Source organism: Onychomys torridus, chromosome 3 (assembly GCF_903995425.1).
Source record: "Onychomys torridus chromosome 3, mOncTor1.1, whole genome shotgun sequence".
NCBI lineage: Eukaryota > Metazoa > Chordata > Mammalia > Rodentia > Cricetidae > Onychomys > Onychomys torridus.
The window spans coordinates 110,920,450-110,942,356 of NC_050445.1; the positions used below are offsets into that span (position 1 = coordinate 110,920,450).

The window sequence follows — 21,907 nt, forward strand, 5'->3', positions numbered from 1 at the left end:
AGAGCATAGTGGAAGCTAGCCTGCTTTTCTAATAATTGTGTCCCTAAAGACTGGGTTTGCTAGGAGCAGATCCAGGTCTAAAGGTGTGCGCCATCATGCTCAGCTAAGAGTTCTCTATGGTGGAGAAGTTTTTTATTTTAAATATCCTGATTAAAAAAAAATGCCATGCCTATTAGAGATCCTTCCAAATTCTCAGCTCTATGCAAATACTTATTTGCTCTCTGACTCCATGGAGAGCCTACAATGCAAATGTGCCCTTTTGTGCTGGGTCTCCGTCATTTGGGGGATGCCTCAGTGGGTAAAGGTGCCAGGCTGCTAAGTTGGAGAACTCCAGTTTGATCCTTGGAACCTGCACAATGGGAGAGAGAACTGACTAGCAAATTTTCCCATTTCTGCCCCTTCCCCCCACCAATCAGTCAGTCAATCACTATTTCTTTAGCAAGATCCTTCCTCCAATTTGGGATTGTATTGAAGGCAGTAGTGTGTTAGTAAGACAGCTCTCAAGAGGAGGGAAAAAAAGCTGCAATGCATTCACTAATTTCTGTCCTATAAATATTGCTATGAAGACCGTTGTCAACCCCAAGTGTGACGGTGCTGGGGTCAGTTCTAGTAGATCACTCTCTTTGGGGGACCTATTGAAGGGGACACATCACCAGGTAGCCTGGCTCAAGTACTTCAAGACAATGTAAAATGTGAATGATTGTGTCTTTCTTTTGAATCACCTGAATCAGGTCTTTCTTGAGAGCCAGTGGATCCAAACTGGAGCCAAATACACCAAGAGGAATCCAGCAGAGCCGGGTGTGGTGGCACACACCTTTAATCCCAGCACTTGGGAGGCAGAGGCAGGCGGATCTCTGTGAGTTTGAGGCCAGCCTGGTCTACAGAGTGAGATCCAGGACAGGCACCAGAGAGAGAGAGAGAGAGAGAGAGAGAGAGAGAGAGAGAGAGAGAGAGAGGGAAGCTGGGTGTGGTGGTGTGCATTTTTAAAAATATTTATTTTATTATATATAAAGAAGAGGGCACCAGATCTCATTACAGATGGTTGTGAGCCACCATGTGGTTGCTGAAAATTGAACTCAGGACCTCTGGAAGAGCAGTCGGTGCTTTTAACCTCTGAGCCATCTCTCCAGCCCCCCCCCCTTTTTTTGTTTTTTTTTTTTTTGTTTTTTGGTTTTTTTTGAGCTGAGGATCGAACCCAGGGTCTTGCACTTGCTAGGCGAGTGATCTACCACTGAGCTAAATCCCCAAACCCCAGTGGTGTGCATTTTTAATCTCAGTACTCAGGAGGCAGAGCCAGGAGGAGCTCTTATAAGTTCAAAGCTGCTGGTCTGCATAGTGAGTTCCAGGACAGCCAGAGCTACATAGTAAGACCGTGTCTCAAAAAGAGTAAACAATGCCAGCATGGTCTGTTATCTCAGTGTTTGGGAGGTAGGAAAGGGAAAAGACTCAAACCGACTGGTAACCAAAGGAGATGCGGCAGATGTACAACCGAAAACCTGCTCCATGACCCATGCCACTAGGGAATGGTAAGTCAAAACCAAAGAACTACCCACATCTATTAGAATAACCACTTGTCTGCTAGGCTGAGGATGTGTACGAGCTTCTATTCTCCAAAGGAAGCAGATGGCAGATGAAGAAGTCGAGAGAGAGAGAGAGAGAGAGAGAGAGAGAGAGAGAGAGAGAGAGAGAGATTGATTAGACAGACTTGACTATGTGTGCCAGAATGAACTTGAACTCCTGTTCTTACCTCTACTTCCCATGTGTCCCCAGCGCTAAGTTTACAGGAATCTACCACCGCACCTGGCTCATTTGTCGTTTTTTCAGACTGAATACATTTTACCTTCAGAACCAGCAAGTGCTCCTTGATATTTTACCCAAATGAGATGACAACGTGTGTCCACACAACAATTAGCACCCAGATGTCTACAGCAGCTTTATCAAAAGGTGGAAGCAAGCTAGGTAGACATGGGGGCCTCCAACTCATTATGTAGCTCAGGCTAGCCTCCTTGGATCTGCTTGTCTCCTTCTTCCAAGTGCTGGGATTCTAGTTACATGCACCATACCTGGCCGTTCTACAGTTATACGCTCTCCCCGTGCATGGCAGTTCCCATTAAAAGGCAGTCGTGCTAACATTTTTTTCTGAAGATCACTTACTGTGCCATGGCAAAGGTCTGCAGAAGGCCCATGCCAGCTGCTGCTAGCAAATCAAGGCAGGAAGGCAATTTCGGAAACAGGAAAAACCTGAGGAAAATGCTTTGTCTTAGCAACTCTCCAGTGCAGTTTAGTAAATGCCAGCTCTTAGGATCGGCAATGAACAAGTTGTGCAATCTGGGGTCAAAGTTGAGAGGGAAAACAGAACATGCCCTCAAGAATTATTCATAGAACATTTTAAAGATAAAAAAAGAAATTCGCTGGGTGGTGGTGGAGCACGCCTCTAATTCCAGCACTCGGGAGGCAGAGGCAGGCAGATCTCTGTGAGTTCGAGGCCAGCCTGGTCTCCAAAGCGAGTTCCAGGAAAGGCCCAAATCTACACAGAGAAACCCTGTCTCGAACCCCCCCCAAAAAAAAAAAGAAGAAGAAGAATTCATGGAGGCCTGTGTTCCAGTTACTGTAACAGAGACTAGGGTTGTAATGGATCTCTGTGAGTTTGAGGCCAGCCTGGGCTACACAGCAGAACAGCCTGGGCTACACAGAGAAACCCTGTCTTGAAAAACCAAAGGGGGTGGGGAAGAAAAAAGTTAAGGCAATTGATAAATGAATGTCCTTTTAAAAAATCTTGGAAACAAGACTTCATGTGGCCTAAACTGGCCTGGAGCTTGTAATCCTACAGCCTGAGCCTCCTGAATGCTAAAATCATAGGTATGCACAACGTCTCCAGCTGCAGCTGAGAGATAGATCTGACTGAAGTGTGAACCGCTGGGCTATTCAGATTCTTATCCTGAGCCCCTTGCCGTGGCCAGGCTGGCTCCATAAGTGCAGACCAAGGTGGGTGGGATAGGTGGTCACTGCACTGTTAATGGCACTCAAGAAGACAGAATTGGTTGTGCCAGTTTGGACAGTCCATAGCTTTATGGCCAGGACTGCAGAATCAGGGCTTCTGTTTCTGCCAAGGAGGAAGCAGTGGCCACTGAGCAGAGGACTGAAAAGAGGCTGCCTGCTACTTAAAAGCACACTGGCTTTGGCTCCTCCAAAGCGCTTTCTCTTTTTCAAAGTCACTTTGTGAGCACTGACTGTACTGGAATAATCAGCATTCTCTGTGGCTGGCTGAAGGATGAGTCAGGATTCTAAATTCTAGCTGCAGAGCTGGGGGAATGGGAATGCCAGGGAAAGAAGACCATGATGTCAGCAGCTTGCCAGGGCTGATCAAAATGCTGGAGAGTATGGGCTGGGTTTGCAGTGAAATAAATGCATTTAAATGCTTGAAAATATCAGGGAAAAGATTTACTAAAACAAATCTATGGGCTTTTGACATTTGCCCTCAAGCAGGTAGAAGCATTGATATCACCAACTAAGGTATACTGCAGTGTGATAGGAAGCCAAAAAGGCCTGCCCTACTAATGAGTGTGTGGACCTCTTCAGTCTCTTCCCACCCTTACGCCTCTGAATAAAATGGTTTGACTCTTCTCTGACCAAAATAAAATATCCTGCAGACACAAAGTGTGCAGAATAAATGATGGCTGTCAAGTGTGTAGGCTATAGTGATGTCCACAAGCTCCAAGTGGACGACCCCCCTCACTTACTTTATCAGTTGCACACACGCTTCAGCAATTCTCTAGCTATTCCTACACTTTACAACACTTTGGAAATTAGTATTCATTAAGATGGAAACATATATAGTCTCATGTGATGGCTGATCTTTGTTGCAACTAGACTAGGTTTAGAATCGCCTAAAAGAAAACAAACAACAACTAAAAAAACCTCTTGGGCTAGGGATGGACCTCAGTCAGAGTACTTTGTGGCACATTTGAGGTCCCAGCACTACAAACGAATGAACATTTAGAGATGGTTAGAAAGATGGCTCAGTGGGTAGAGCACTTGCTAAGCAGTTCAGATCTCCAGAACCCAGGCGAGAAAACAAACCATAGCAGTAATGTAAGCATCTGTAATTCCAGGGTGCCCTACAAGGGGACAGAGGCAAGTGAACCTGGTCTATGAAGCAGAGAGCAACAAGAGACGCTGTCTGGAAACACATGGTGGAAAAGCAAGGACTAACTTCCAAGGTTGTCCTCTGAACCTCCACACGTCATGGTGCAGGCATAGCCATCATAACAGCCACATCATGCACACACAGACAGACAGACATATACAGCAAAACTAACTAACTAAAAAGAAAGAATGAACAAAATTCTAACAGGACTTACAAATTAACAAGAAAGAGACCAGGTCAACAGTAAACATGGGCAAAACAGGTTCTTCCGGAAGGAAGAAACTAAAGACTCTACAATTTAAGAAGAAATGTTTAGCTGCACTGGTAATCTGGGAAACGCTAATTGGAAAATGAGATGCAAAATGCAAAAGTGAGATTACAAAATGAGATGCATTTATTAATTAGTTTATTATTATATATTACTTATATATCATTATTATTTACATTCATACAAAAACATTGCATAAATGCTTGTAGTGATTGATTTCTTTTTTTTTCTTTGCAATGTCACTTATTATAATAGCCCAAAACTGGAATTAAGTCCCTCAATGAACAGTAGCTAAACAGCCCAACTGGAGAATATCACCAATGAAAAGAATGGATTATTTTTTTCTTTTCTTTTTTCTTTTCTTTTCTTTCTTTCTTTCTTTTTTTTTTTTTTTTTTTTTTTTTTGCTGGAGCTGAGGACTGAACCCAGGCCCTTGCACTTGCTAGGCAAGTCCTCTACTACTGAGCTAAATCCCCAGCCCCAAGAATGGATTATTGATCTACAATCATGTGGATGGATCAATCTACAGAGTTAAGCTGGGTGAAAAGAGACAATTTCAAATGATTACATGTATAATTCTATTTACATAACATTTTTCTTTTTGTTTTATTTTCTTTGGTGGTGGGACAAAGTTCCTCCACATGAATTATGTGTGTCCGTGTGAGTCTGCACTAGAAAGAAGGGCCTGGGATCACTGGTTGCTGAGTTATGAGAAGTTGTGCTCTAGGAACTGGACCTGGACCTTCTGCAAGAGCATTGCATACTCTTAATCCTCAAGCCATCTCTCTAGACCCTGTGCTTTGTTTTTTGAGATAGGCTCTACTTGGAACTCACTCTGAAGGTCCAGCTGGCCTTGAATTCCTTGCCATCTTCTGTCCTTGGTTTCTTGAATGCTCAGATTACAGGTGTGCTCTACCACACCCAACTCCGATTTCTTTTCCTGGTTTTAGCTTAGTCCCTGAGTTTCTGCTTTAGAGGCATACTCGAGATGGAAACATCCATTTATTCTCCTCATCCTTGGCCACATACTTTCCACATGGAGTCAGAGCAGTTTCCCTGCTGGCCCAGAATACACAAAGGAGAAAGACCCGTGTATCATTTCAGTTTGACAGCAGAAGCGAAGGCCTGTGCGATGCAGTTGGGCACTGAAGTGGAAATGAGTTGCCAAGTACAGCTGTTCCACTGTGACCCATTTTAAGAACTGAATCATGCTGAGTCACAGCATTTTAGCCGGTCCTCTCGGAAACAATACTTTCTTATGGCCCTTGTTAACCTGCAAATTCTTCAAGAGCAAGGCCTAGACCATAACTAATTACCTTTGTAACATGGCTAGCACTGGGCACATGTCTGGCTAACATGAACAGGGAAGGAGGAGGAGGAGGAGGTAAAACATCTTCCCAAGGCCAGAGACTGTGACAGGAGCCCTTTCTTCCAGCGCTGGCAGCTCGACTTAGCATTTTTTTTTTTTTTACATTTTATTTATATTTCTTTCTTTCTTCCTTCCTTCCTTCCTTTTTTTTTTTTTTTTTTTTTTTTTTTTTTTTTTTTTTTTTTTTTTTCTGAGACAGGGTTTCTCTGTGTAGCTTTGGAGCCTGTCCTGGATCTCGCTCTGTAGATCAGGCTGGCCTCGAACTCACAGAGACCCGCCTGGCTCTGGTTCCCGAGTGCCGCTCAACTTTATAGATTTTTCTATGTGTACACTTGTGCATGTTTGGGAGTATTGTGTCGCACATGTGTGGGGATCAGAGGACACGTTAACATGTGGGCTCCAGAGATCAAGCTCAGGCTGTCAAGCCAGGCGGCAAATACTGTTACTTACCGAACTGTCTGGTGACCCCCAGCTTAGCTTTTGATAAAGCTGGCTTTTTTTTTCTTCCTTATTTTTAAACATTTCTAGTGAAACAGGTGGTCATATTCAGGAAATACAAGTTAACTTCCATTCCAGATCTCTTTGCCAACTGTCAGAATGCCTCATGGCCAGTCTAGTTTTATGAATAGTGATAATTACAGAAAGTTGAGTGCCAAGTAAAGACTCATCAGCTGTCACACCACCACACCCAGCTTCAAACAATTTTTATTATAAGAAACATTCTATCCCTGGGCCTAAAAATAAGGTCAAACATTTTATGTGCAATTGTATTTAGAATGGTAAATTAGAAACAAGCCATAAAGTTATATCTTAGCCTGGTAATGGTGTTGCACATCTTTAATATCAGAAAAAAGAGCCAAAGGCAAGCAAATCTCTGTGAGTTTGAGACCAGCCAAGACTACATAGTGAGACCCTGTCTCAAAAGCAAAACGCAGTTATGGTTCTGGAGCAAGAGAAGCATCTAGTCTGGAGTTGGGACATAGCCTCGGCTTATCCGTGCTCTTTGCTTGAACTTAAGATGATGATGCTTGTCTGCAATTGCTTTATCTCAAGATATTGTCAAGGCTGGATGTGGTGGTGTGTGCCTGTAACCCCAGCACTTGGGCAACGGACGCAGGAAGATCAAGAGTTCAAGGTCATCTTCTGCTACCCAGGGAGTTTGAAGCCATCCATGCTTGGAGGCCTGGTCTCAAACAAAAAGATTCAAAGACAGGAAAGAAAAGATAATATATTATAAGAATAAATCAGATCAAGAAGAGGAAATCTATATATCTACAAAGCTATGTAAACTTCCCATTAAGAAACAATTGAAATAAAACCTGCCATTTTACTACTTGTTAGTCTGATAGTATAGCTTAATCAATTGCTAAGGATTTATTCAACATGACTGGAAATGTGATCTCTTTATGCTGACTATAAAAACATTTGTATGCATCATCATTTTTGTTTAAAAGTTTAAAAATATCACTGGTTCTTAAAATCATGCATTCACATGTTGATAATTGTTGCTTTTTTATTAACACTGTATTAAACACAAACTGCTAAATGCTTTACAATGATGAGTAATGTTGATTTGAACCTAGGTTTCATGTCTCTCAATCATTCATAGCCTTGGAACTGAAAGAATCCACTGAGATAATATCGTAGCAAAACAGGAGCTCAAGCCAGGTTGTGGTGCACGCCTTTGATCCCAGCACTTGGGAGGAAGAGGAAGGCAAATCTCTAAATTCAAGGTCAGCCTGGACTACAGAGCCATGTTCCAACATAGCCAGGGCTACGCAGAGAAACTGTCTCGGAAAACCAAAAACGAAATGAATGAATAAAGACAAAACAAACAAGCAAAAAATCAGTAGCTCAAGTTTACCTAGTCATCAAAAGAATGAAGAGCACTAGCAAGGAGTATTCATCCTTGTTTTACCTCTTAAATTTTTTTGTTTATTTTTATGTGATTGGATGTTTTGGTAGCATACATGTCTGGGTAGCACGCAAGTGCAGGGTCTGTGGAGGCAAAAAGAAGTTCTGTGTCCTTTGGAACTTGAGTTATAGATGGTTACAAAATGCCATGTGGGTGCTGGTAGTTGAGTCTAGGTCCTCTGGAAGACCAGCCAGTGTTTTTTACAGCTGAGCTCTCTCTCCAGACTCTCAGTTTGTGTGTTTGTTCGTTTTGGTACTGGGTATTGGAAACCAGGACCTCACACATACCAAGCACTCTATCATTGAGCCTGGCATTCAACTTCCATAGATTTCTGCATTTTTCATTAAATGGGGAAAAAAGATTTATGAAGCCAGGCATGGTGGTGCAAGTTTATAATCCCAGAACTCTGGGGGTAGATGCCGGTGGATCTCTGTGAGTTCAAGGCTAGCCTGGCCTACATAGTGAGTTCCATGACAACCATGGCTATGTAGAAAGACCCTGACTCAAATAAAAGCAACAAGAAGATTTATGTGGCTGAGTGTATTTGTGTGTGGTGGTACTGTGTTCCCAAAAATATTGTGCACCCTAATAAACTTATCTGGGGTCAAAGAAGAGAACAGCCACTAGATATAGAGGCCAGAAAATGATGGCACACACACCTTTAATCCTAGCATTTCAGAGGCAGAGATCCCTCTGGATCTCTGTGAGTTCAAAGCCACACTGGAAAAAGCCAGGCATGGTGACATACCTTTAATCCCAGGCAGTGATGGCAGGAAAGGTATTTAAGGCGTGAGGATGAGGAACTAGAGCTAGTTAAGCTTTTTTTTTTTTTTTTTTTTTCCTCGAGACAGGGTTTCTCTGTAGCTTTGGAGCCTGTCCTAGCTAGCTGGCCTTGAACTCCCAGAGATCCACCTGCCTCTGCCTCCCGAGTGCTGGGATTACAGGCGTGCGCCACCACCGCCCGGCCACTAGTTAAGCTTTTAGGCTTTGAGCAGCAAGTCAGCTGAGATTCATTTGGATGAGGACTCAGAAGCTTCCAGTCTGAGGAAACAGGATCAGCTGAGGAACTGGCAAGGTAAGGTGGCTATGGCTTGTTCTGCTTCTCTGATCTTCCAGCATTCACCCCAATACAGGTATTGTTTTTATTATTAAGACCTTTTAAGATTTGTGCTACATATGTGTACCTTCTAAGATAGAGGGCATTAGATCCTCTGGGACTGGAGTTATAGTTAGTTGTTAGCAGTATGAACTGAATTCTGATCCTCTGCAAGGGTAGCATGTGGGGGGTCAGGGGGTAGGTGGGAGGGTGGTTCTTTTGCTGTTGGTAGTGGTGGGATTGTTGTTGTTGTTGTTGTTTGTTTTGTTTTTGAGGCAAGGTCTCTCTATGGTTGAAGATTTTGTTTGGTGGGGCTGGAGATGCAATCCAGAGCATTGTACAAGCAAGGCAAATGTTCTACTACTAAAGTGTATTTCCATCCCAAGGGTCTTACCATGTAGCTGGCCTGGAACTTGCTATGTAGATCAGGATAAACTTGGACTGAGAGAGCCTACTGCTTCTAATTCCCAAGTATGTGCCACCGTGCCTGGCAGCAAGTGCTCTTAACGATTAAGTCATTTCTGCAGGCCTCTATCTAAGTTTAAAGATTTAAGTCATTAGTGGGAACATAGTCCATTGCTGGGACACAGCAGTCATAATATGACTAACCTTGACAAGTGTATTAATATTTAGACAAATTTTAGTGCCTCAGGCGACTTGAGAATCTTCCAGCTTTTTCATGTTTGTAATAAAAATTCATTCCAAAATTGGACAGAGTTCTAGAATGTTTTAGTTTACATAGAACAACTTTTTGGGGGTGGGGTGGGGTGGTGGTACTAGTGGGGATTAAACCCAGGACTTAAAACGCAAACTTACATGAAAGGCTTCTTGAAGGCCTATGACTACACACAGAATCTCTATTAGAGATACCACCAAACTGGAGGTCATTCCTAAACGGAGCAGCCTAGCCATGACTTTCCTGGCCTCCTCTCTCACCCATAAATCCTATGGATGTCAGCCATTAGGGATCACAAGGAGTGTTGCGACATACTTCTCAGTAGTAGTACCCTGTCACCATCTTCACCCTCATTAGGCATTTTCATTTGGGAGGATTGTAATCCAGGGGTACTAGCAGCGCGATGGCAGGTTATAATCAGGAGGCACAAAAACCAAACGCATCTCATGGGGCGTAATGATGGCCACAGCCACTTCTATGACCAGGCTACAACGACCTTCCGCCAAACTTAAGAATGGGTATTCTGGAAACCTGGCCTGCTTCTGAGTGCCACCGGCTTAGGATGCGCCGGGCAGAGAGGTTGGCTGCCGCAAGCCGCGACCACTGCCCCGGACAATAGAATACAGCTGGCGGGAGCGGTTACTTGGGAGTTGGGGGAAGGCTAGCAAAGGCTCGAGGGACGAACCGCCTGAAGGAAAACTGCGAAACGAGCCTTGCCACGACCGAGCCCCGCGACGGGCGGGAAGGCCACGCGCGGGGCACGGCGGAAGAGGCGGGGCGTGGAGGCGGAGCTTGCCCCCGCCCCAGGCCGCCCTCGCGCTAGGCCGCGCTCCCCGCGGGCGATTCTGATTGGCCGGCTCAGTTCCCTGCGCTGATTGGACGCGTGGGCGAGGCGGAGGAGAGCCGTGCGCAGCGGCGTGTGTGGGGCCGTGTGCAGACCCGCGTGTGGCGCAGGCAAGGACCCTGAAAATAAACAGCCGCTGCTTTGCGAGTCGCCTTCCTGGGCCTGGGTCCGAGTCTTCACCGCTGTGGGAAGCTCAGACGCCGAAGGTGAGGGATGAGGGTGGAGGCCGCGCTGTGCAGGATGTGGGGTTGGCGCGGCCGAGACCGATGGAGGGCCGGAGCTGCGAGGCGCGATGGCGGCCGCACCTTGGCCTGTTCCCTGCTGCGTCAGGCGCGGGGCTCGGCCTGGCTGCCTCCTGGGCCTTGGTTTCCCGCCCGCCGCAGATGAGTGGCCGCGTTGGCGGTCCTTCGGCGGGGGAAGTAGGAGCCGGTGCGTGGGGGGGCCTCGCTCGGCGCCCACGGCCGCGCAGGCCGCAGGCGTGCGACGACGAGGCCCGGCGCCCTTGGGGCCGAGGCGAAGAGGGTCGTGGGCGGGCCTAGCGCCCAGGGCCGGTGTGGCGGGAACTCCTGGAACGGGGCGTTGTGCGGGGAGGGAGCCTGGCCGCGGAGGAGGTCCGCAGGCCGGCCGCCGGGTGGAGGCCTGGCGGGCCATGTGCCAGCGGCTGCGGGGCCTCACGAACCGACCCGTGACGAAGCCCGCGCACGCCGCTCGCTGTAAGGCTCAGGAGCCTGGATTCGGTTCTCCATACCGCCCACCTTTATTCCAACTGATTTCTTGTAATTTGCCTTCCTAAACGGCTTCTTCTGCTCTGCTGCTCAAATGAAACCACTTTTCTCCTGAATCGATAAGATTCAAGTCTTAGGAGGTCCTCAAACTCTATTACGGGGCGGGCGGGGGTGGGAAGGATTCCCACTTTGTCAGGCCTTTAAGGCCGTCTTGGCGTCAGACGTCTTTGCCAGTATTTCTCGGATTAGACGGATATAAATTACAAGCAAGCCTCGGAAGTAGACTTGGCAAAGATGAATCTAGATTTTCATTAGCGTGAAAACCTGCTTTGGAACGGTCTGATCGTCCCGGTTTGGGTTTGGGTGTTGATTTTATAGGTAAAGCTTTAGCTTGTTGCCACATGTCAAGCACATGGCTTCAGCTACCAGACCCTTTCAGAGGAAGTGACTACAAATGGTCTTGAGGTGGGGGTGGGGGTCTAGGGGAAATGAAATATTGCACAGCAATCGTCTGATTTCAAGTTTTTGCAATATTCTTGAGGACACAAAACAGCCAAGACACTCAACTTGTCTGCATTAAAGTAAAGGGGAATTAAGTTATATCCCCATTTTGCCCCCAAATTAAGTTTTAGGAGATAAAAATCCCCATTTCCTGTTGTTGACCAAGTTTTGGAGAGAGTTACTCCAGTGATTTAGTCTTTGGGTTAAATTTTCCAGGTTAGCCATTTGCTCCTATTGAATGTAAGATTTTTAAAAGTCAGATGAGCTGTAATATCCTATCGCGCAATTCTTTAATTCTGAAAAAACTATGTAAAAGAATTACCGTGGTTAAAATGCAAGATATCAAATTGTAACCCCTATAATTCTAGGTACTTTTTCCCCAGCTTGTTAAGCTTGCTTCTTGTCTACAAGGAACTCTGTTTACTGGACTATAAAGGGAATAATTTATTGGAATCCCAAGGGCTGAATTAAAGGCTTAATTTTACCCCCTCCTGGTAACAGGTTTTAAAAACCTAACAGTATTGTACCTATGTACTTACCTCCTACTTCATATTAAAAAATTCTTGTATTTGAATTATTCATTTTCATATTGATAGCAAGAGATAATTTATTTCAAACATGTGCAGTCTGTAAAATGTTTTAAATTAGTGGAAAACCAAGGGCTTATATTCTGGCAATTGAACAACTGCAGTGGGCAAAAATAATTTTTAAAGTATTAAAATTTTCATAATGATTTATGACGATTCTTTTGGCCTTTTAGAACCTAATAAAATTATTTGGTAAATCACTGCTGGAATGATTGCTCCATTAGGTAAATACCTGCCCAGAGAGTTTGCCTTCCTCTTCCTAGCCTCCTGACAGTAAGCTGAGAGCCAGAGACTAATACCAAGGCATCCTGGCCAGCTATGTGGAGAATGCTCTTTTCCATACTGCCTAACTTAATGGGTCTCTTATTCTGGCAGTGTCTAATTTCAGGTTGTTAAATACTTGGGATAATAAAGTGAACTTAGGTCTCAAATACAGATTGCAAATCTGAATTTGCAAATTGGACATTAGGAATACAAGCCAGGTGTGGTGGTATATGCCTATTTCATCCCAGCACTTGGGAGGATGGGCAGGATTGTAAATAAATAGGCCTGCCTAGGAACCGAATGATTTTGCTTTGAAAGGGCAGGGAATCCAGGAGTGGTGGCACTCCTTAATCCCTGAACTCAGGAGGCTGAGGCCCATCTCTCAGTTTGAGGACAGCCTCCTATACCTAATAAGTACCGGGCCAGCAGACCCTATTTCCAAAGTGGAGGGAGGGATGGAAGAAATAACGAGGGTTATAGTAATCATCTGGAGTTGACTCTAGTTACAAAGGAGGGTTTTTAGCTAGTGAAATTAAGTTGAATGTTGTGTGTTTGACAATCAGGTTTAAGGGAAAAAAGATTTTGGCTTAAAAATCAAGATATCTCTGAAAGATTACTGGGAATAAATTTAAAATGTCTTAACTGTTTAGCTTTTATTTCATTTATCTAAAAGAGTGGATACTTTTGTGCATTGGAATTCAAATAATATATAAGAGGAAGCATGCATGTATGTTTCTTTCTTTCTTTTTTTTTTTTTTTTTAGCTGAGAATCGAACCTAGGGCCTTGCACTTGCTAGGCAAGCGCTCTACCACTGAGCTGAATTCCCCAACCCAATATGTTTCTTATCACTATCTCTTAGCCTTAATTTTACAGATTTAGAACAAACTGTTGACATCTTGTTAGTACTAGGGTCTGCCTCTATGGTTTTAGTAGGTAAGTCACTTGTTCTCTGTGATCTGTTCCTTTTCTTTGTTTGTTTTTGTTTTGTTTCTCTTTTGTTGTTTTGTTTTAGTGAGTCAGGTGGGTATCTTTGGCTGTCCTGGAACTCTAGACCAGTTTAGCATTCAACTCAGATACACCTTCCTCTGTCTCCCAAGTGCTGGGATTAAAGGGAGCAAGAATACATACCTTGGAGAGTGGTTAGCATAATAGATTATATATTTATGGCTGACATGTTAGGTACTCAGCTGTTAATCAAGACCTTGCACAGGTAGTCAGGACAGGCAGAAATGAAATGGATGTAATTAACCAAGGTCAGGTAGTGAATTGTAGGGTAAAACAGTCCCTCCCAGTTGTTAAGCTATTTTTCATCATGGTGGCCAGAATCAGGTACCACACACACTGTATCTTGCTTCCTTTTATTATATTTAGTTTATTAACAATAGAATGTGTGGTATTGTGGTACCAAGTCAATTTACTGGTGAATAATATGAAATGTTGAGAGGGCAAGAACTGTGCTATGGTCTAGGTATAGCAACCCTGATATGGCAGGGATAATCCCCTGCTTGGGAAAAATTGATCCAGAGCATACAAATGAATGTAAACCACCGTGTTAGGAAAGCCAGATGAAATAGTAAAGATAGCTCATTACACACCTACTTTGTTGAGGGCTGGGATTCTCTTCAGTATTCTTATGTAATACGAATGCATTATCTAGGAGGTAGTTATGATTTTTTTTTTTTCCTGTGTTGAGGTTCCTTAATGGCACTCTCCCACCGAACCACAGCCTACAGATGATTGTTTTATTAGAATTCCTATTAGTCTTGACTGTATATAGTTTACTGGTATAAATGTGTTATTGAAAATGAAGACAAATAGCCAAAAGTTCTGTTATTTAATCTGTAAAGCCCTGAGTATGTTCAAAAATCTGTAAAATGATCAAACCTCTTAGTTTAGCATGCCTGGCGTCTAAGTGATCTTATGGAAGTGGTCTTCTGACTGCAGGTTGTGACCTTCTCTGCCAAATACATTTTTTTGTGTGTGTGCCTACATGCACATGCAGAGTTGCCTAAAGGACAGAAGAGGATATCAGATCCTCTGCTAGAGCGATAAGTGATCATCTCCAGCCCATGTATATAGTGCTTCTGCGCCCCCCCCCCCCCTTTTTGAGACGAGGTTTCATGTAGCCAATGCTGGCCTTGAACTGATTCTCTTGCCTCTTCCAAGTGTAAGCTAGTACCACCATACCTTGCTTTATTTTCTATAATTCTAATTTTGAAAAGATAGTTGATTTCTAATACTGAATTCAGCCTGTATTTCTGGTAAACTTCATCACTTTCATCTAAGAAATTGACTTTAAAACAAGAAGCTTGAGTTTGTGAGAGTTTGAACTACACAAATCTGAGTTCTAATATATCTGTAAATAGCCTGACTTGAAGACTTAGGATACCTTGATTATACAGGGGTCATAAAGCTTTAACAGATGTTTGAAACCGAACACCTATAAAGTAAAGGAATAACAGCCATGGGGGATGTGGCTGGAGTAGTCCATATTGCCTTCCATTCAAATCCAGATACTCCTTCAGTGTCATTGCTCCCAGCTAGCCATGTGTCTTTGAGGTAACTCATGCTTAACCTTAGTTAACTAGTTAACCTGGGTTTAACCATGGTTCTTCTCCCCACCCCACCCCCAGCTGAGGACCGCACCCAGGGCCTTGTGCTTGCTAGGCAAGTGCTCTACTACTGAGCTAAATCCTCAGTCCCGGGTTTTTATGTTCTTCTGTGTGTATCCCTGGGGATAGAACACAGGACTTCAAGAATTTTAGGCAAGTGCTATACTAAATTACAGTCCTAGCCCATATTGTTTTTGTTTCATTTTGACATTTTGTGTAGCACTTTATGATTTAAATCCTACAAAGGTCTGAGTTCTTAGGCTAATAAAAAGAGCTTGTGTGACAAGTTACAGTAAGATGGAGACCTGGGTGCTGGCTCATTTTAGTTTCCATGGTGGAAATTTTTCAACAATTCCAGGGTTGTTAGATAATAACTTTTTTTCCACTTAGAACTTTCTTGGTTTACTCTCTCTGCATGGTTATGTGTGCCATGTGCGTACCTGGTGCTAGTAGGGGCCAGAAGAGGGTATCCAGTATCATAACTGCTGAGCCATCTTTCTGGCCTGGAATTAGGTGTTTTTTTGTTTTTTTTTTTTTTTTTTTTTTTTTTGTTTTTTTTTTTAAGCAGAGTAAGCAAAAGCCTTGGCTCCTAAAAATCTGCTTTCATAGGATCATACCCATGATTTGAGAAAACTTCAGTTACAGCGACTGTACCCTTAATGAGTACATAATTGAAAACATTACCATAGTGGTAAATTAGCGATATAGTAACTTGTAATAGAAAACATTTATTTAATACTTTACCGTTGGTATTTGATTAGATTGGGTTGGGTCTATATAAGATACACAGTTGTACAAAGCAGAAAAGACTTAAGACTTCCCCACTGTCCCCAAAAGCCATGCTATATAAATAACTACTAAAAGGATCACTATGTGGTGTGCTGTAGTGATTCAGAGGTGAACTACTTGGCCTTAGCCCTCTGCTAAGCATTGTTAGTGTGATTTGGCAGCTTTTAACAAGTACTCTGGATTTTAATACAAATTCCAAGCTGGGAGATGTGTTGAGGTTTTCTTATTCACCTGGTATTGAAGTGGCTCTTAAAAGTTAGAAAAGGGGACAAGTGAGGGGGCTGTAGAGAAATCTAATAGTCACAAGTAGTGAAAGTTAAAATTCTCAGCTGTCTTTTTAAGTTTTTATGAGGAATGATCAAAATCTCTAAAGACATAACTAAATGCATTTATTTGTACATGCGACAGTGTACTTGAGTTGCCTGGCCAAGGAGAGAAGCCAACTTGTATGTGCATTATAGACTACTGAGCTCACTGACTACGGGTTGACTTTTGCTTTCACCTTTTTGGGAAAGGATCTGAATATATATAGCCCAGGCTGACCTAGAACTCAGGATTCTCAGCTACTGTTCTTAGCTTGAATTTTTAAATTGGTGTTTTTTGGCAAAAGTAAGCCTCTATTTTTCTTTTTTGAGATTAAGCTTCCTTGGGCAATAGGTGTCCACACAACAGTTATGCTGGCAAAACACTCAGGTAAAATATCTGGACCTAGAATGTGAGGTATTACTGGGATTATTAACACAAGCATGTTAATCCATATATGCCTCATTTAGAAAGTTACAGTTTTAGGGTTTTTCATTTGCATATGTTAGTGGGTATATAAATCACAAGTGAATATAGATGGGTGTTCTAACCACTATAAAGTAATTCCAAGTGTTTGATGTTATTTTTTAATATTCCAAAGCTCTAACTGCAGCTATGAGCAGCAACGAATGCTTCAAGTGTGGACGATCTGGCCACTGGGCCAGGGAATGCCCTACTGGTGGAGGTCGGGGTCGTGGAATGAGAAGCCGAGGCAGAGGTGGTTTTACCTCGGATAGAGGTATTTTTGTCGAATAAAAAATTTTGAAGAACTCCAGAATTCATTAATACTGAGACTGGCCTGATTATCCCAATTCTTTTCGTTTCTGCTCAAAATAGGGTTCCAGTTTGTTTCCTCATCTCTTCCTGATATCTGTTACCGCTGTGGTGAGTCTGGTCATCTTGCCAAGGATTGTGATCTTCAGGAGGATGGTAAGTATTTAACACTTCATACTCTGGGAGAGATGTCTGCCTACACACAGTTTTGTGATGTTTTCTAGCTTAGAGGATTTGTAGCATGTGGTTTAAAGCATAGCATCACCTTGTAAAGGTTTTATAGTCTTGGTCTGCTTCTTTTCCTTATTGTTGAAGCCTGCTATAACTGCGGTAGAGGTGGCCACATTGCCAAGGACTGCAAGGAGCCCAAGAGAGAGCGAGAGCAGTGCTGCTACAACTGTGGCAAGCCAGGCCATCTGGCTCGTGACTGTGACCACGCGGATGAGCAGAAGTGCTATTCTTGTGGTGAATTTGGACATATTCAAAAAGACTGCACCAAGGTGAAGTGCTATAGGTGAGTCATTACGTTGGTGCTGTGGGGGTGGGGGACAAAACCCAAAAAGACTCCATTGTAGATTTTTGTGGAGGTGTCTGTTAAAGGGAGAGTGGAGAGGCTTATCAGTGCATTTGGTGAAAGTGAGAATAACTTGTGAACTTGGTTCTCCTTCCATGGGGTGGGTTCCGGGGATTGAACGTCAGCCTCCGTGGCAGATGACTTGACCCTCTGAGCAGTCTCATCTAGTCTTTTTTGGAGACGATTTTCCCTCCTTTGTGGTACTGGGTATTGGGCCTGAGGCCTGAAACCTGGTAGCCAGGCACTGCCATTGAACCTACATAAAGTGTGCAGTATAAACCAGCGAGGGATTGGTGGATGTCAAAGTACTTGTGCATGCCTATGTTCTGGCCCTGTATCCCACGGTGGAAAGAAGAAACAAAGACCTGGGAATTGTATTTGATTTCTGTACACGATCTATGGTTTGTGTGTGGTGTAGTTACTAAGTGCTGTTGGGGTAAATGAAACCATGGGGATTAATTTACAAATAGCAGACATCTTTGCTAATATTTTGACCTTGGCGATGATTAATCTCTTATGACTAGGTTTTTGAGAACCTAGTTTTACTCTATTCTGCTCTTAGTTTAAAAATATAATGACCTAGAATCTTAACTGGGCATGATGCAGTAACATCTAGAGTCCCAACTCAAGGCTAGAAGATTGCGTTTGAGACCACCTTTGGCTTATATTTGAGACTGTCTTCAAAAGTAAAGTAGTTTATATATAGTCCTTTTAAGGAAGAAAGAACTTGTGCTAATATTAATAGCTTTTTGTTAGTATTGACCATTGATTTGATAGCAGTTTTATTTGTTCTGAGAAGCAATGTCAACTGTAATTTATTTGTTTTTTAGGTGTGGTGAAACTGGTCATGTAGCCATCAATTGCAGCAAGACAAGTGAAGTCAACTGTTACCGCTGTGGCGAGTCAGGGCATCTTGCACGGGAATGCACAATTGAGGCTACAGCCTAATTATTTTCCTTTGTCGCCCCTCCTTTTTCTGATTGATGGTTGTATTATTTTCTCTGAATCCTCTTCACTGGCCAAAGGTTGGCAGATAGAGGCTGTTCCCAGGCCAGTGAGCTTTACTTGCAGTGTAAAAGGAGGAAAGGGGTGGAAAAAAACCGAATTTCTGCATTTAACTACAAAAAAAAGTTTATGTTTAGTTTGGTAGAGGTGTTATGTATAATGCTTTGTTAAAGAACCCCCTTTCCGTGCCACTGGTGAATAGGGATTAATGAATGGGAAGAGTTCAGTCAGACCAATAAGCCCCTTTGGGTTTGAGTGTGTTCCCATGTAGGAGGTAAAACCAATTCTGGAAGCGTCTGGGCTTCCATAAATAACATTAATTTTTAGCGTAATGACGGCCTTGGATTGTCTGACCTCAGTAGCTATTAAATAACATCAAGTAACATCTGTATCAGGCCCTCGTAGAGCATACAGTTGGGTGGGAGTAAACTGAGAAGACAAATGTGTTGCTGTCTATGCCAGAGAAATCGGGATAAAAGCCTAACACAGGAGCAGCTTCATCCCAGACAGATGGTGATGGCAAAGGTGTAGAACACATTTTTTTCAAAGACTAAATCTAAAACCCAGAGTAAACATCGCTCAGAGTTAGCATAATTTGGAGCTATTCAGGAATTGCAGAGAAATGCATTTTCACAGAAATCAAGATGTTATTTTTGTATACTATATCACTTAGAAAACTGTGTTTCATTTGCTGTAATCAGTTTTTAAAAGTCAGATGGAAAAAGCAACTGAAGTCCTAGAAAATAGAAAATGTAATTTTAAACTATTCCAATAAAGCTGGAGGAGGAAGGGGAGTTTGACTAAAGTTCCTTTTTGTTTGTTTTGAATTTTCATCAATGTATATAGAACAAAATGCCATATTAAAGAGGGGAATGCAGAGGACTGAAAGATGACAGTTTGGACTTTTCTTTCTATGCTAAGTAATACCTTCAGTAAGGAAAAGCACACAATGGCTTGAGTACTTTGTGCATTTGCAGGACTATAGAAAGTTCTATGGGTCTGCTAGAGAGGTCTAGTGGGTGAAGGCAGTTGTCGCATGAGCTTGGTGACCTGAATTTGGTACCCACATCCATGTAAAGGTGGAAAAAGAACTGACTTCCATTATGCTTTGATTTCACCCTTGCACTAAAGAAAATTCTCTTGACCTGTTGTTGTTACAATGGTCTTAGTTCTCCTCCGTTCATTCATTCATAATTTTGAAGGATCTGAATTGTTAGATTCCTTGTCCCCATCTCTACGTAGCCCCAAGAATCATTTGATTAGCCTTCACTTTATAGATAATAAAAGCAAGCTATTGGGATATAGTTTAGGGTTAACCTTAAGCACCCTTCCTACCCTGCTCTCCAAAATATAATTGGTGGGTTTTTTCCATTTAGTAGTTAATGGTCCCCTCTCATTAGCATGGGATTCTTCACATTGGGTGCATTTCTTTTTTTATCCTTGTAGATAGTTCTGGTCAGTTGTGATGTCTGTTACTGTGACTAGTGTTGGAGTGTCTTGGCTATGCTGTGCCTGTGACATATTTGCTCAGTTTTACACTGAAACTTGGTGTTTCTGCTGAGCAAGTGGTATGTCTGAGTAGCCAAGCATATTAAATACCCTAGTAAATTTGTTTCTAAAAGTAGACAGCAGCGTAAGGAATGACCTGTTTTAAACATCACTGTTAAATACAGTTGAAGCCTGCCCCTCCCCCCCCAAGAAGGCCTAGTGGGCCTCAACCTGGGACCTATGTAAAGGTGGAAATAGAGAACTGGCTTTCATCATGTCTGGTGACCTTCACACAAGCTGTGGCATGCATGCACGTGCACAATAAACCTTGAGGTTTGGGGTTTAGTGCTCGTGTGGTTTTTCAGCCTCTGATCTAAAGTTGTAGTACATAAGGTGGCGTGACAGTGTTTGGAGGTCAAAGGCAATTACGGATTCATAGAGACATTCTTGTACATGCTATGCCATATGCTCTGATAGCTCAGCTGCAGCCCTTACCTGTGGTTTTTTTGTGTGTGTGTGTGTGGTTTTTGTTTTTGTTTTTTCAGCTGAGGATCGAACCCAGGGCCTTGCGCTTTTTAGGCAAGTGCTCTACCACTGAGCTAAATCCCCAACCCTTACCTGTGTTTTGATACCTTTGGTAAGTAGTTAACCAGTTCTATAGACCACAAGTGTTCCTTTGTAAAACATGGATTACTTTGTTCTTGATGGTGTGAGCATGTAGCCCAACTAATACGTAGGAGCTACTTGGTCTATAATTCCTGTAGGATTGGGGTTTAATTGGGAAAATTAACCCATGTGGTTTAAAAATCATCAGGATAGCATTGTCTTCATAAATAGTTTTGTGGGATTTAGTTGGGAGTCAGAAGATTAAAATTGTTTTTTAAAACTGTAGGGTTTATGTGTATACATACATGCCAGGCTGTGTGTGAGGACAAATTTGTGGAGTTATTTCTATTCGACCTTTACATGGGTTCTGGGGGTTGACTTCAGCTTATCAGGCTTAGGTGGAAAGTACCTTTACCCAGTAGGCCATTTTGCCAGACTTAAGCAGCTTTTGCTCTACAGAAACCTAGAGTGTTTATTTTCTTTTCTTTCTTTCTTTCTTTCTTTCTTTCTTTCTTTCTTTCTTTCTTTCTTTTTCTTTCTTTCTTTTTTTTGTTTTGAGACAGGGTTTCTCTGTGTGTAACAGTCCTGGCTGTTCTGGAACTTGGTTTGTAGATCAGGCTGGCCTCAATCACAAAGATTCACCTGCCTCTGCCTCCCGAGTGTTAGGGTTAAAGGCCTGTGCCACCATGACCACCTGTTTTGTTTTTTAAAGAAACGTTCTGCCAGCCTCAAAACTTGGCAATCCTAATGCTTTAGCCTCCCAAATGCTGTACGAATTAAAGGTGTGAGCTAACACACCCAATGTTACCTTTTGTTTCCTTTTTGAGACAGGCCTTTTCTCACTTCTAGAAATAAATTTGGAAGCCTGGCGGTGGTGGCCCATACCTTTAATCCCAGCAGTTGGGAGGCAGAAGCAGGTGGAACTCTTGAGTTCCAGGCCAGCCTGGTCTACAAAGTGAGTTTCAGGACACCTAGGACTGTTAATACAGGAACCCCTGTGTGTGTGTGTGTGTGGGGGGGCGATTGGTGCTCTGAAGCCTGGTGTGGTGGTATATACCTTTAATCCCAGCACTTGGAGGCAGAGGCAGACAGATCTGAGTTAGAGACTAGCCTAGTCTGTAAAGCAAATGAGTTTCCACTTTAAAAAAAAAAAATTATTTTAATGTACCTCATGAAAGTATTGCCATGAGTTCAATTAACCGGGATGTAAGTTTTAAGTTTGTGGTCTTTACAAAAAAATTACAAGGATGTTGGCTTGGTTTTTGGATGTGTGTGTAGGGGGTATTCAAAACTGTTCTCTTTATAACAGCTCTGGCTCTCCTGGAACTCACAGAGATAAGAGATCTGCCTGCCTCGGCCTCCT

At 43.0% G+C, this 21,907-nt stretch overlaps 1 protein-coding gene across 3 annotated transcripts; it reads left to right on the forward strand.

Moving 5' to 3' along the window:
- The first annotated feature begins 10,323 nt into the window (after nucleotides 1–10,323).
- Nucleotides 10,324–19,594, forward strand: LOC118579927 (CCHC-type zinc finger nucleic acid binding protein). Of its 3 annotated transcripts, none has more exons than XM_036181745.1 (5): nucleotides 10,324–10,521; nucleotides 16,699–16,836; nucleotides 16,935–17,027; nucleotides 17,187–17,385; nucleotides 18,276–19,594. In XM_036181745.1, exons 2-5 carry the CDS (start codon nucleotides 16,713–16,715, stop codon nucleotides 18,391–18,393), a joined length of 534 nt encoding a protein of 177 aa, XP_036037638.1. In that variant the 5' UTR covers nucleotides 10,324–10,521; nucleotides 16,699–16,712; the 3' UTR covers nucleotides 18,394–19,594. The 3 variants fall into 3 exon arrangements, with proteins under 3 accessions (XP_036037638.1, XP_036037637.1, XP_036037639.1); XM_036181744.1 differs by having other exon boundaries at nucleotides 10,363–10,521; nucleotides 17,184–17,385; nucleotides 18,276–19,237; XM_036181746.1 differs by having other exon boundaries at nucleotides 10,363–10,521; nucleotides 16,699–16,815; nucleotides 17,184–17,385; nucleotides 18,276–19,237.
- Nucleotides 19,595–21,907: the final 2,313 nt, after the last annotated feature.